Source organism: Nicotiana tabacum, chromosome 3, assembly GCF_000715075.1.
Source record: "Nicotiana tabacum cultivar K326 chromosome 3, ASM71507v2, whole genome shotgun sequence".
Taxonomy (NCBI): Eukaryota; Viridiplantae; Streptophyta; class Magnoliopsida; order Solanales; family Solanaceae; genus Nicotiana; species Nicotiana tabacum.
In genome coordinates this window covers 114,075,476-114,091,674 of record NC_134082.1, presented here as the reverse complement: position 1 = coordinate 114,091,674, position 16,199 = coordinate 114,075,476, and the positions used below count along the sequence as shown (strand labels likewise).

General features: G+C 38.2%; 1 protein-coding gene across 1 annotated transcript; it reads right to left on the bottom strand.

Annotated features, from left to right (window-relative positions):
* Positions 1-8,008: 8,008 nt before the first annotated feature.
* On the bottom strand, positions 8,009-10,995 carry LOC107767793 (uncharacterized). Its single transcript, XM_075245501.1, has 2 exons — positions 10,984-10,995; positions 8,009-8,359 (listed from the first exon to the last, which is right to left on the bottom strand). The coding sequence occupies exons 1-2, from the start codon at positions 10,993-10,995 to the stop codon at positions 8,009-8,011; spliced, it is 363 nt and encodes a 120-aa protein (XP_075101602.1).
* Positions 10,996-16,199: the final 5,204 nt, after the last annotated feature.

Below are 16,199 nucleotides of genomic sequence, written 5' to 3'. Positions count from 1 at the left end.
GAGGATAAATACAGACGTCTCTATACCGATCCGCAAGACTCTACTAAACCTGCTCATGACTCGTGAGACCTATGTAACCTAGGCTCTGATACCAACTTGTCACGACCCTAAACCCGGACCCGGTCGTGATGGCACCTCTCGTGAAGACAAGGCCAGCTGACACTTCCCACTTCAATTTTTAACAGTTTAAGCATAAGGAATAAGCCTAAAGCATAATAAATAAAATCTCAAAGTAGTAGATAATAGCATAATTTGTGGAATAAAACCTCCACACAGCCCGATACCGGTGTGTCACAAGTCATGAGCATCTAAAAATCCGAAATACTCAGAAAAGTCTGTAGAGTTTAATACAAAAACTAAAACAATGAGAAATAAGATAGGCAAGAAGCTCTAGGCTGCGAACGCCGGCAGCTACCTAGAAAATCTTCGGATCCGCCTGAGCTGGAAAGATCACTCGGGAATGGGACCAGATATGCCTGAATCTGCACACATGGTGCATGGAGTAAAGTGAATACTCCAAATCAGTGAGTAATAATCATAAATAAAGACTGAAAGCATGAAATCACGTAAGGCACATTATAGGCTATAATGAAACAGTAAAACATGTAAGAACAGTGGTTCAGTAAAGATATGTAAAATCGTATAAGTTCAGTTTAAACATCAAAAAATGCCTATTTAACAATTAAAGAGGTAAATGACAGACAAATAAGACAGATAAGCACATAAAGGATTGCCCCTCGGGCACAATATTAACAATACCAGCCCCTCGGGTTATATCTCACATCACAATGGGTACCCGCGCTCATTAGGGGTATGCAAACTCTTGGAGGGGCCCCTTACGGCCCAAGTGCAATATCGAGCCATCTCGTGGCGTCATCATTAGGCTCTCAGCCTCATATCAACAAGCCACCTCGTGGCGTACATATCTCAGGCTCTCGGTCTCATGATCATAATCAGTGTTTTCTTACAAATAGGCCCTCAGCCTTACTCAGTCAAAAACCTCACAAGCCACTCGACAGTAGTAAAACATGATTCTCAGCCCAATTATCATTTAAAAGATCATTTAAGTGTTAAAACATAGTAAACATGGTTGAGTATGAAAACAGTGGAGTATAACATGACTAAGTTCAAGTATAAAGTCAAAACAGTGAGGAAATATCAATAAAAATCCCCAAGGGTTCAAATAGTTGGCGCGAGGCCCAAATATGGCACTCAGCCCAAATAATGATGATAGCAAATAGATTTCAGTCAAATACGCGGTACAATAGTCATTCGGGACGGACTAAGTCACAATCCTCAACAGTGCACGACCCCACGCTCGTCATCAAGCATGTGCGTCACCTTAATATAGCACAATGATATGCAAATCCGAGTTTCATACCCTCAGAACATCATTTACAATCATTATTCACCTCAATCCGGTCCAAACTCTAGCTTGTGATGCCTTTGCCCCTCGAATCGGCCTCCACTCGCATCGAATCTATCCAAAATCAGAATCACGGTGTCAAAATATGCTAAAAGAACGAAGCCCAAGCGAAAATAATCAATATACAACACAAATCCCGAAATTACCAAAACCCGACCCCTGGGTCACGTCTCGGAATTCGATAAAATTCACATCAATGGGTTCCTTATCTCCCCACGAGTTCATACATATCAAAAGTACCCAAATCCGACCACAATAGGTCCCTCAAATCCTCAAGTCTAGGTCTCCAATACCAAGCCCTAGTTTTCTCAATTTTATCCCTTAATTTCCATTAATTGTGGCTCTAATCCGTGAAATAATACCATAGGAATGAGTTTCATGTCCAAAATCCTTATCTCAATGAAGTTCCCTTGAAATCCCTCTTCAAAATCGTCCAAAAAGCTCCAAAGCCAACTTAGAAACGGTGAAATAGCTCAAAAATCGCGAAGGACACAATTTATACCTTCTGGCTAGGCATTTTCGCATCTGTGGCCATATACCCGATTTTGCGGGACCGCATTTGCGGTTTTCACTTATTCTGCCCCGATCCGTATCTGTGATGCACCAGCCGCACTTGCGCCATCGCAGGTGCAGTCCACTAACCGCTTGTACGGTTTCCTGCCGCCCTAGCTCCATTCCGCTTTTGCGGCTCCCTTCCACGCATCTGCGAGATCGCACCTGCGGTCCCCAATCCGCAGGTGCAGAAATATCAGAAGCAGCAAAAATCTGCAGCTCGCCAAAATTCCAAACTTCTCCGTCAACCATCCGAAATAACCCCGAGGCCCCTAGGACCTCAAACAAAGGCACAAACATATCCCATAACCTTATTCAAACTTGTACCAATCTTCAAAATACCTCAAACAACATCGAATCAACCTAGAACACGTCGGATTCAAGCCTAAGTTTCCAAAATCTTCCAAATTACGCTTTTGATTAAAAATCCAACCAAACCACGTCCGAATAACCTGAAATTTTGTACACATGTCCCAAATGACACAACGAAACTACTGCAACACTTGGAATTTCATTCCGACCCCTATCAACCAGAAACCGCCAAAATACCAACTTCGTCAATTCAAGCCTAAATCTACTCCGAACCTCCAAAACTCATTCTGATCACGCTCTTAAGTCCCAAATCACCTCTCGAAGCTAATCCAACCATCGGAACTTAAATCCGAGCCCTCTAACACATAAGTCAACATCCGGTTGACTTTTCCAACTTAAGCTTCCTCAAAAGAGACAAAGTGTCTCAAACCTTACCAAATCCTTTCCGAACCCGAGCCAACCAACCCGATTACATATATAACTGATAGACAAAGCAATAAGAAGAAGAAATAGGGGAAACAGAGTGGTAACTCATGAGACGACTGGCTGGGTCGTCACAATGTGCCTATCAGTAAACTTGGAAAGAAAACGGAGGTGTCTCCAGTTCAAAAACTCCCAAAAAGAAGAAAAATTCAAATGGATCCCATACTGTTAAATCTCCTAAAAATATTTGAAACAGTCATTGGTGAAGGTAAGAATTTAGTAATTTCTTCACTAGTTATTTCGTTTGTTTTTGTTGTTAAAAACCTACATAATATGTGTTTTTTCTGCTTTGTAGATTATTTGTCTTCATTTTGAAGATTAATTGGAGCTATATTGATATGTTTAAAATTGTAGATATTTTGTAGATTTTTTGTTGTTATTTCGTATATAAATTGCAAATGTATCTATGTTTTAAGCACTGAATTAATGTGAAATTATTTGTCTTCATTTTGAAGATTAATTGTAGCTCTATTAATCTGTTTAAAATTGTTGATATTTTGTATATTTTTTGTAGTTATTTTGTAGATAAATTGCAAATGTATCTATGTTTTTTAAGCACTGTATTAATGTGAGATTATTTATATTTTGTGCAGAATGGACAATTTTTTTATTATGGGGTGCTTAGATTCCAGAAATTATGTGACCCTAGCATTCCTAGCCAAATTAAAGAGCTTTTGTCTCCAAATGGTTTGAAGCTATACGAGAAGACATGCTTAGGTTATTTATTGTCATTTCCCAATTTATGCATGCAAAATCAAGCTATTCATCTTCTTATAAAGTATGAATTGAATTCATCCGATGCTTCCTCTTTTTCAGCCGAGTTAAAAGGTGAGAGGTTAAATTTTGCATTGAGAGAGTTTGCATTAATAACTGGTCTTAGATGTCATACCGAGGTGACAAATTTTGGTTACACTACGAATTATGTCAGTAAGATAATGAGCAGTTACTTTCCAAACAAGGTAAAATTGGAGAAGACATACCTAAAACAGATTGTAACCAACAAGCTGGGTAAATGATGGGGATGCAGTAAAGTTATGTATTTTATATCTCATAGAATTCTTTATTTGTCCTTCAGAGAAAGACCATTTTGGATTGGTAGATCATTTTAGGTTTTATTTGGTGGAATCCGGTCAGTACGAGACATACCCATGGGGTATTCAGTGTTACAGACAGTTGATTGAATCAGGTAGGCACATGCTAAATCCTTTCGTTCATTCTTATCTCATTCGAGAATTCCCACAAGCCATGCAAGTATGGTTGTATGAGTGTTGCTCCTCCGTCAACACTGATATAGCTACAAGGATTTCTAATTCAATCCCTCGCATAATTAACTGGTCAGCTAGTAAGGGTCAGATTTGATTAGCTGCAATTGAAGACAGAATGATCAAGCCTGAATGGATGAAGGTAAATGGTTTTTATTTATGATTATACAATTTACCTACAAAATATCTACAATTTGTCTACATATTCTGCTTAATCAAGCTAATTTATTTTTTTTCTCATTCAGTTCACCAACATAAATGAATCACCTGAAGAGCTTTCAGTGATGTCTTTTTCTGATAAAGTTGAGTACATAATTGAAGAGGTTGAACATATTTCTGAGGATCCCAAAGTTGATGCTCCTCCATTGGAACCCAAAGAATCAATTGGAAAAGAGGATAAGGAGTCTATTCTTCATAAAATAAGAAAGTTAAAAGAGGTCTTGAGAAGGTAACATGTATTCCTAAACAACATTGTGATATATACATAATAGTGCATCTGTTCTTTAATGTATGTTAAGACATATTCTGAAGTTAACTATGTATTTTTTTAATATGTAGGCCGATGAAAAACTTGCAGATTTTAGGAAAGATGTCTTTGAAGAACTAGATAGCCTTCGAGTGCTAATAAATGAGTCAGTTAAGACTGTTTTGCAGGTGATAAACAGTCGAAATGATCAAGTTGATGCAAAGGTAACATTTGAATTTTATTCATATTAACAAAACTATTTATGTTACCTCTAAAATATGTATCCTAACTAATATAAAACTTTCAGTTTGCTGGGAGTTCAACCAAAAATACTGACCAACCAAAAGACAAGAACAATCAGCAATTTCAGTTCACTAGTGGAGAACCAGTGCAGGCCAGCAACAGCAAAATAGGTATCTACAAAATAACTCCACTTTATCTACAATTATCTACAGAATATCTACAAAATATCTACAAGTTATTTACAAAATATCTACAAATGTCTACATGATTTAGGCAAAATATATACAAATAAATACAGCATATTGGCACAGCTCTACAGATTTATGTAGATCTTATAACACACCTACATATCTTCTTAAACTGTCAAACCACTACTATCCAGTATGATTTAACATTTTTAATAAAAAAAACAGACCATGTTGAAGGTGCACTTGGTGAAGAAAATCATCCAGCACGTGTTGATTTATATACACATTTTGAAGGTGCTATTGATGAAGAGAATGCAGGCATGAAATTGTATTCAGAGATGTTTTCTTTATGTATCAATATTTTTACCATTCTATTAAGTTAAATATACATGGTGTTTCAGAGAGGGAAGATATGCATGCACAATCTCTAATTCACGGAGTGACAGTAGCAGCTCAAAGAGAACAACAAAATGAGGAAGATGACAATGTAGGTGAAGAGGCAGAGTATGTGAATGTAGGTGATTTAGAAGACTCCGGAGGTGAGAAGAAGGAGGTTACACTTGATGATTTCGAGCTGCCTGATAACTTCTCCCAGTTGGTTAAGTTCAGCGAGCCTATACAAGATGAAACAACACCCATGCATCAAGGTAGAACAAGGCAGCCGGGAAAGCATGCCCGATCACCATTTCTCCCTTTATACAGTTCTGGTGGAAGCACCTTGGTTGGACCTCAAATTTTTCTACCTCAAGTACCCATTTATTAGTGTTATTGGTCAAGATGTAGATCCTGAGTTGTTGGATCAATTCAACAAGTGGTTATACCACGGTACCGACACAAGTTCAAAGATGTTAATTTGCACAATTTGACACTTTTATTCCAGTATTCATCTTTTACCTATCCACTTCATTCAACAATTTTATTTTAATTTCTATTTGTTTATATAGGAGGAAGGCTTCGTATTCTATACAGGACAACCAAATTAAGCCATGGTTAGATCTTGGAGTGGAAAAGGTTGACAAGAAGGAGTGGTTCTTTTCCCTGGCACACCCCGGACAAGTCCTCAATGACTTGGTAAGATTCAATGTATTTGATTTGTAGATATTTTGAAGATAATTTTATTCTGATTGTAGATGCTTTATTTTCTGTTTGTAATGTAATTGTAGTTATTTTGTAGTTTTGTGTAAGATTATTTGAAGATAACTTGTAGTATAAATGCAATATGTTTTTGTTGCAGTACATAGATGTTATAATGTATTACTTGAGGAAAAGAGGCAAGTATGGCCCCCACAATAAGACCATGTACAACAAATTGTTTGTTCAAGACTAGGATTGAACAAATTTATGAAAAGTTCCAAAATTCTCCTCAAGAAAAGAAGTTTTCTGTTGTCAAACCCCAGGACGTTGTAGCAGAATATATATTGGGGTATAGACTACTTGCAAATGTTGCATGGGATGAAGTTGAGTATGTCATCATGCCCGTCAACATTGTAAAAAAATTCCACTGGGTGTTGGTTGTTTTTGACATTGCAGACAGGCAACTTTATGCGTATGATTCCATAGTCTCTTCACGCAATCAACCTATTGTTGAATCTTGTGTCGACAAGTTTTCTGTTATTATCCCTTTGTATTTGTCATGCACCAGTTTTTATGGGAAGCGTAAAGACATCAACTTCAAGAATACAACGGCATACATTGAGAAAGCTGTTACCGACCCTCTTAACATTTAGTGGATCGTAGGAGAGATACCACAGCAAAAAGAAGGATCACTATAACAAAAATCTTCTTTCTTTCTATACATTTAACCCTTTTTTCTAATTGTTTGGTAAATATTGACATTTTTTTTATCTTTGCAGCGATTGTGGTATATTTGTTGTTGCATTTGCAGAGTATGTTAGTCTTGGAGAATAATCAATTCCAGCAGAAGACCTTTCTGATATTGACCAACATCGTAGACGCTATGGAGCGCTACTTTGGGACTATGCTAGAAAGAAGCAGGAGCATGGGGCAATTAGTGAAAGTGAGGTGACAGACAAATTGGCAAGGAGAGAAGGTGCACCAGCTTTGAATGAGAAAACACGAGTCCAGAGGAAGAAGTAGTTGTAATGTTTTGTATGGAACATGCAGTACAATTGTTTAGTTGATGCTAGTTTAGAAGAAAGATGGTAGACAAGTTTTTGAACAATATTGTTGTGTTTTAATTGTAGCAGACTTGCTATAGTAGCCTTTGTTTTTTTTCTTATCCAGTATAGTAGTTCAAATGGAAATATTCTGTTGGTTTTATATTCACTTGTTGAATGTTTACAGTACTTGATCTTCATTATTTTAGCATATAAATCCTTTCCAACTGAATTTTTATATAGTTATTCTGTCAACGCAAAAATATGTTGTTATTTTGTTGTTTTTCTGTAGATAAAGTGTAAAAATTAGTAACTAAACATTTTATTGCTTTTACATTCAATTTGTTGAATGTAAACAGTACCTGATCTATATAATTTTTAGCATATACATTCTTTCTAGCTGAATTATAATCTAGTTATTATGTCAGCTCCAGCTATTGTAGTTTTTTTGTAGTTGAATTTGTAGATAATTTGTACAAAATATTTAACAATGTGTTTCGTTGCTTTTATATTTATTTGTTGAATGTAAACAGTATTTGATCTACAATATTTTAGTATATAACTCATTTCCTACTGATTTGTAATGTAGTTATTCTGTCAATTCCAGTTAATGTAATATTTTTGTAGCTGTATTGTAGATAAATTGCAAAAAAAATATTAACAACTATAAAAAGGATGCTAGAGATAGTAAAAAAGTGGTTGATTATATCATAAACAAATCACTCTATGAAAGTATTATCTTAATACAGAAAAATCTTAACTAACTACATTATTATCTTAAAAAACCTCAACCATTACACATCAAATTCTGTTATCCTAAACTCACCAACAATTTTTATGAAATATTCTGTTAACTACATAAAATTTTATTTCTTTTTGGGTGCATTCTTGCAAGATCTTTTGTTATGCCATTCTCCTCCGCAGTTGCCACATGAAACCTTGTACTTCTTTGAATTTATTTAATCATATGTTTTGTATCTTTCTTTTTGAGGTCTTCCTGGCTGTCTTTTCCCTCCTGTAGGTGGATTTACTACTTCTTCAGATATATGTTGTGGCACATTCCATTTGCTTTCATCAGGCATGGGATTTACTGGTATTTCATAAGTACGCAATAGGCTCTCCCTTGTGTAAAACGGCGAGCAATAGTTTTCATAAGACTCATTCATGTGCCTTAAAGCAACCAAAGCATGCGCACAAGGAAGTTCATCAAGCTGAAATTTCCCACACCTGCATCTCTTGTTTTCAAGACACACAATGTACCACTTCACACCATCTATCACAGTATGGATATGATCTGTTGACGCCCTCACCTACAATTACATTACAAACAAAAAACAAAATATCTACAATCAGAATACAAATTATCTACAAAATATCTACAAACTGGGTACATTAAATTTTTATATTTTATTTTTATGGATGTGACGACCCGGCCAGTCGTATCATGAGTTACCGCTCTGTTTTTCCTATTTCTGCTTCTTAATGCTTTGTCTATCGGTTCTGTGAGTGATCGGGTTGGTTGGTCCGGGTTCAGAAAGAATTTGGTAAGGTTTGAGACACTTAGTCTCTTTTGAGAAAGCTTAAGTTGGAAAGGTCAACCGGATATTGACTTATATGTTAGAGGGCTCGGATGTGAATTTTGATGATTCGGATAGCTTTGGGAGGTGATTTGAGACTTAGGAGCGTTATCGGAATGTGTTTTGGAGGTACGGAGTGGATAAGCTTGAATTGGCGAAATTGGATTTTTGGCATTTTCTAGTTGATATGTGAGATTTTGATATAGGGGTCGGAATGGAATTCCGAGGGTTGTAGTAGTTCCGCGGTATCATTTGGGAGGTGTGTGCAAAATTTCAGGTCATTCGGACGTGGTTTGGTTGGGTTTTTTTATCAAAAGCATAATTCGGAAGATTTTGGAAATGTAGGCTTGAATCCGATGTGTTTTGGTTGATTCGATGTTGTTTGAGGTGTTTTGAAGATTGGTACAAGTTTGAATAAGGTTTTGGAGTATGTTGGTGCTTATGGTTGAGGTCCCGGGGGCCTCGGGGTGATTTCGGATGGTTGACAGAGAAGTTGGAATTTTGGTGAGCTGCAGATTTTTGCTGCTTCTAGTATTTCCGCACCTGCGGATTGGGGACTGCAGGTGCGATCTCGCAGATGCGTGGAAGGGAGCCGTAGAAGCGGAATGGAGCTAGGGAGGCAGGAAACCGCAGAAGCAGTTAGTGGACCGCACCTGCAATGGCGCATGTGCGGCTGGTGCATCGCAGATGCGGATCGGGGCAGAATAAGTAAAAATCGCAAAAGCAGTTCTTTGACCGCAAATGCGGTACTGCAGAAGTGGGTATATGGCCGCAAATGCGAAAATGCCTGGGCTAGAAGGTATAAATTGTGTCCTTCGCGGTTTTTGAGCTATTTTCACCATTTTTAAGTCGGCTTTGGAGCTTTTTGGACGATTTTGAAGAGGAATTTCAAGGGAACTTTATTGAGATAAGGATTTTGGACTTAAAACTCGTCCCTATGGTATTATTTCACGGATTAGAGCTATAATTAATGGAAATTAAGGGTTAAAATTAGGGAAACTAGGGCTTGGTATTGGAGACCTAGACTTGAGGATTTGAGGGACCTATTGTGGCCGAATTAGTTGTTTTGAATGTGTTGTATGTTGTTTTGCATTTTTTTTGGGATTAAATTGGTATGTTATTTTTATCCGGACTAAGATATTAATATTGTAAAAAATATGTAAAAATTGTGAAATCGTTATTATTTGTTAATAAATTACTATTACTGTTTTATATGTATTTTTGTGATTACAATGTATTTGTTGTGTTTTATCTGGTTTAAATTATTTATTTGCTTAAAGACTAGTAATATAGTTCCTTTTAGGGTAGTATTATGTAATGCCTTTTAGTGTAGTAAAATATAGTGCCTTTTAGTGTAGTATAATATAATGCCTTTTAGCATAGTAAAATATAGTGTCTTTAAAATGTAGTGCCTTTTAGCGTACTTTCCCTGTAGTTTAAGTATCTCTTATACTCAAAAATACGTCAAAATAATTGATAGATCAAACACAAACTTTGTCCAATTATAGTCAACATATATTTGGTGCTACTAGGCCGCAAACATCGAGCCTGGAACACATATATGAATATTTAATAATTAAATATTGTATAATTATAAAAATTAATTATTTAATTTACAAACAAACATATAAAATTATAAAACTAACATGTAAAATAATAAAACTAACACATAGAAGAATTCAGGATAAATTGGTGCGACTGGGCTCCAAATATCGAGCTTGGAACCCATATATGAATATTTAATAATTAAATACTATATAATTACAAAAGCTAATTATTTAATTTACAACAAACATATAAAATTATAAAACTAACATGTAAAATAATAAAACTAACACATAGAATTCAGGATAAATTGGTGCTACTGGCTCTAAATATCGAGCCTGGAACCCATATGTGAATATTTAATTATAAAAATTAATTATTTAATTTACAAACCAACATATAAAATTATAATAAAACTAAGCCTGGAACCCATATGTGAATGTTTATTTATAAAAATTTATTATTTAATTTAAAACTAACATATAAAATTATAATAAAACTAACACATAGAAGAATTTAGGATTTCTTGGTGCTACTGGGCCTCAAATATCGAGCCTGGAACCCTTATGTAAATATTTATTTATAAATATTAATTATTTAATTTACAAACTAACATATAAAATTATAATAAAACTAACACATAGAAGAATTTAGGATATCTTGGGGCTACTAGGCCTCAAATATCGAGTCTGGAACCCTTATGTGAATACACCATAATTAAATATTGTATAATTATAAAAATTAATTATTTAATTTAAAAAAAAACATATAAAATTATAAAACTAACATGTAATTAATGTTATTTAATTTACAGTAGACGACATGGAGGTGCCGCCTATTCATCCCGGGTTTCTACAGGATTTGGGAGATCGGGCGGCTGTAGCTCGATTGGTCTTTGGTCACGGCCCTGATAGAGCGGTGGAGATCGGAGACACACACATTCCACCTGCCCATTGGCGAGGCCATCGTCACACTGCAGGACGTGTAGGTTTTATATGGGCTGGCCATTGATGGTCTGCCTGTTGCTCTGCCGCCTGGCATGAGAGAGATGACATGTGTGCAGTACCTGGACATGCTGCAGCGATTCACTGATTTCCGGCCATAGGATGAGAATCTACTGCATGGGACCAGTCGTTTTCCGTTGACGACTATTCCACTGTGGTTGGAGGCATTGTCCGGATCATCATGCTGACTGGTATACGAGGTTGTTGCTACTCCTGTTGTTTGGAGGGGCCTTGCTCCCGAACACTTTGGGGAACCTAGTCAGCTTGAGATTTCTTCATCATCTTGAGCGGCTAGATGATTTACCCTAGTACAGCTGGGGCACTGCTGTTCTCGCCTACTTGTACATGCATATGTGCCGGGTGAGCATGGCACCCAGCGTGAGGTTGCTGGATTTGTGCCGCTACTACAGGTGACAACATATTCGAATACTCTATTCATTTTAACATGCCTAGTAAAAATATATCATACATTTTTACGCAACTTTTTATGTTAGTTTTGGACCTGGGAGCGGTTCCTGCAGTTGCAGCTACATCTACCACCATTAGATCCGGATGTACCACCGGAGTTGCTCCCTCTAGCTAGGAGGTGGGTTCTCCGGCAGAGACATACGTGTGAGTACGAGGCTCGGCATAATCTCTCCTTGTGCAGAGATATATTGGATTTGCTGGATGGCGCACAGGTAAATGTATATCTAAGTTTACTTGTAATTTCTTCAAACACAAGTTGGGTATACTAACATTTTCTGTTCTTCCTTAATAGTTCATCTGGATGCCATAAACCGACGCGGTGTTAGTTGGCTTGCTCTGTTATTGCTCGGCCGGCCGTGATATGTGGGGCTCTTCCATTCCGTTGTTCTACCTTGATATTGTAGAGCATCATGCCACCGAGCAGGTACTTCGCCAGTTTGGCAAGCCGCAGCTCGTACCGACACCGCCCACCTGGGAGACAACACATTACCAGAGCGATGATCGTACTAGGGTGGACGACACATATTTGGCATGGGTACAGGATTAGATATTTACTTGGGACCAACGATTAGACCTGATAACCCCCTTCACCGAGTCGGTAGGATACTGAGCATGATTATATTCCCTGGTACATCGGTGTTACCCGACTTTTCGTCGAGAACTCCATTCATCAAGCTGGTGATCGGTACGTTCCATACGCCGGGAAGCACGAGGCACTGGTATGTTATTTAGTATTCTTACTTATAACCGTGATATAACGTTTTGTAATTTATATTTTACATGTTGTAAAGGGCTATTGGTCTACATTTAGTCCACTAGTTGGGACTGCAGATGCAGCAGCATGCCGACGATCATGTGGTCGCTTTGTAGGAGTATGGCCGGTAGGTTGCAGAGCTGGCTGCCCGAACACTGCATCGAGCTAGAAAAGACGAGCGCTTAGAGCACGTCCCTGCTTATATGGTGACTGAGCACTACTATCGAGGTAGGACTATCCCACGAGCGAGGGGACGACGAGGCAGGGCTGTCCCACTATCACGACCCGGATTTTCCACCATCGGGAGTCGTGATGGCACCTAATAATGTGAGCTAGGCAAGCCAATTATTTGAACAAATTGCTTCTTTATCCATTTTATACTCTTTAACAATTATAAAGCCAAAGCGTGTGGACAGCGGAAAATTTCAATATGCGGAAGAAATGCAGTAAATTATCTAAATATATATGTCTAATACAACTGTTTGAACCTCGACCACCCAGAACTGGTGTCACAGTACCACAAACGATCAAAGAATGCTACATACAAAGTCTGAAAACAAACAATACACTGTTTCTGAATTAAGGAAATGAAACAGGAATAAATGGATAGAGGGAGACGCTAGGGCCTGCGGACGCCTGCATGTCTACTCTGGATCTCCACGTGGATTGAAGGCAGCCACCCAATCTTGTGATGACCCGGCCAATCGTCTTAAGAATTTACTCCCCGATACCCTATTAACTGCTTTCCCCCAGTTTATTTCTGCTATTTTGATTTGCCGAGATATTCGGTTTTAAGTTTCGGAGAGTTTTGGGACACTTAGTCCCTAAATGAGAGCTTAAGTGTTAGAAAGTTGATCGTAGTCGGAACAGTGTGAAAACGGCCTCAGAATGAAAATCCGATGGTTCTGTTAGCTCCGTTAGGTGATTTTGGGCTTGGGGGCGTGTTCAAATTATATTTTGGAAGTCCGTAGCTAATTTAGGCTTGAAACGCCGAAAGTTGAATTTTTGAAGTTTCTGGTTCGATAGTCAGATTTTGATCCGAGGGATGAAATGGAATTCTGAGAGTTGCAGAAGTTCCGTTATGTCATTTGGGATGTGTGTGCAAAATTTCAGGTCATTCAGAGGTGGTTTGATTGGGTTTTTGATCAAAAGCGTAATTCGGAAGATTTTGGAAAACTTAGGCTTGAATCCGATGTGTTTTGGTTGATTTGATGTCGTTTGAGGTATTTTGAAGATTGGTACAAGTTTGAATAAGGTTTTAGGATATGTTGATGCCTTTGGTTGAGGTCTCGGGGGCTTCGGGTGTGTTTCGATGCTCAACGGATCATTTTTAGTTGTTAAAAAGTTGTAGAATTGCAGGTTCAGCTGTTGCAGATATTTACTCTTCGCGTTCGCGAGTGGACCCTCGCATTCGCGAAGAGTCAGTGGAGGTTAGTGAAATTTTAGCCTTCGCGTTCGCGAGGAAGGCTCCGCGTTCACGAAAGGCTGGATACTTGTGAACCGCGTTCGCGATTGGGCTTCGCGTAGGAGGAACATTGGCACAGTAGAATTTACTCATTGTGCTCGCGATGAGGGGAACGCGTTGGCGAAGGCTTGTCTGGGTAAATCATCGCGTTCGCGAGGGCCTTGTCGTGTTCGCATAAGAGAACTTTTGGTCAACGTCATTTTTGTGTTTCGTGAATGCGAGGCTTTGACCGCGTTCGCGAAGAAGGAATTAAATGCCTAGGCAGAATGTTTTAAAAGGTTTATTTCGCGAATTTTAGCCTAGATTCCTCCATTGTTAGGCGATTTTGAAGCGTTTTGAAGAGGGTTGAAGAGGAATTCAAGGGGAATCATTGGAGAAAATATTTTTGACTTCATAGCTCGTTTTTATGTGATTAAAGACCTAATTAGTGGTGTAAAATTTGGAAAAAAATGGGTAATTAGGGCTTGAGTTTAAGAGGTCTTTAAATGAGGATTTGAGGGGCCATTTGGACTCCGATTTCAGTGTTCTTGTTATGTATAGACTCGAGAGAGTACGAGGTTTCTGAAAATATAAATTTTACCTGATTCCGAGATGTGAGCCCGATGGGCATTTTGGTCATTTTATACAATTTCACGTATTAGCTTAAAATTTAATTGTAGAATCAGTTACTTGAAGTGTTATTTACATTATGCAAATGAATTGAATAGATTTGGGCCATTTGGAGTCGAGTACTCGTGGCAAAGACGTGGTGTCGGGTTGATTTTGAGTCGGTTCGAGTTAAGTGGCTTGTCTAACCTTGTGTGGGGGACCTTCCCCTTAGGATTGGTATATTTGATAATTGAAATGCCTTGTATGTGAGGTGACGAGTGCGTACTTGTGCTAATTATTGAAAATCCGGTTTTCTTTAAGTAATTACTAGTATGTTTCCTTTCCTGTTTCTATTTCTTGCACTATTAAGCATGTTGTTAGCTTAGGAAAGCATGTCTAAGTGACTTAATTTCTTTATTTGATTCAACCTGCCTTACTTGAATTCTGTGCAGCATACCCGCTAGAATCACTCATTTCCTTAATATGAAAATTTGCCAGTTCTGTATATCTTCCTGCTGCTGCTATGTATTTATTTTGGGACTACGGATGTGGGATTCCGGTAGCTCCCCCTTGTCTGTTTACTTTGGGACTACGGGTTAGATTCCCGGTAGATCCCCCTGCACATTTACTTTGGGACTACGGGTTAGATTCCCGGTAGATTCCCCTGCACAGTTATATGGAACTATGGGAATGTACCCGGTAGATTCCCCCAGTACTGGGTATTTACATTTGGGACTACGGAACGGGATTCCGGTAGATCCCCGTGCACTATGAGTCGGACTACGGGATGGGATCCCGAAAGATCCATTGGATATGTACATATGGGACTACATGACGGTATCCTGGGAGATCCCCGATGGTTATTATTGGTGCTGAGCTGTACTTCCTTTCCATGTTTACCTTGTTTCTATATAGTTATTGCTGTCTGGTACATCCTATGTTATTTTATTGCCGTATTTATTTATACTGCTCTGTTCTATATTGTTGATCTTGATATTTATTTAGCCTCAGTAGGTCCTTGACCTTCCTCGTCACTATCCAACCGAGGTTAGGCTTGGCACTTATTGAGTACCGTTGTGGTGTACTCATGCCTCTTCTGTGCATGTTTTTCATGTGCAAATCCAGGTACCGCTGATCAGGCCTACTATCCTTGAGAGAGGCGACTACTCTAGAGACTTAAGGTACATTTGCCACGTCCGCAAACTGAGAAGTCCCTTTCTATTCCTGCTTTTAGTATTTAGCCCTTCTGTACTTTTCTATTCTTATTAGACATTCCGGAGTTAGAGCTATGTAGTATTGATCTTAGCTTGTGATTCGTGGGTTTCTGGGTCTTGGATTTGGATATTGGTTTTGAGATTTATATATGGTACATGCCGAGCGGCACATTTAAACAATGTTGTTGCCTTATTTCCGCTTTTAAATGGTTTTACTTCCGCAAGTTTTGGTTATCTTCCGCAATTTAGGCTTACCTAGTCGTAGAGACTAAGTGTCATCACGATAGTTTACGGAGGGCGAATCGAGGTCATGACAAGTTGGTATAAAAGCCCTAGATTCATAGGAGTCATGTATCACAAGCCAATTTATTAGAGTCTCGCTGATCGGTACGGAGACGTCTATACTTATCTACGAGATGCTATGTAACTGTTAGGAAAATTTCCACTTCATTTGATTTCCTTGTCGTGCGATATTTTGACATCACAATTCTAAACTTCTGTGTTCTATTCTCTCACAGATGGTGAGGACACGTGC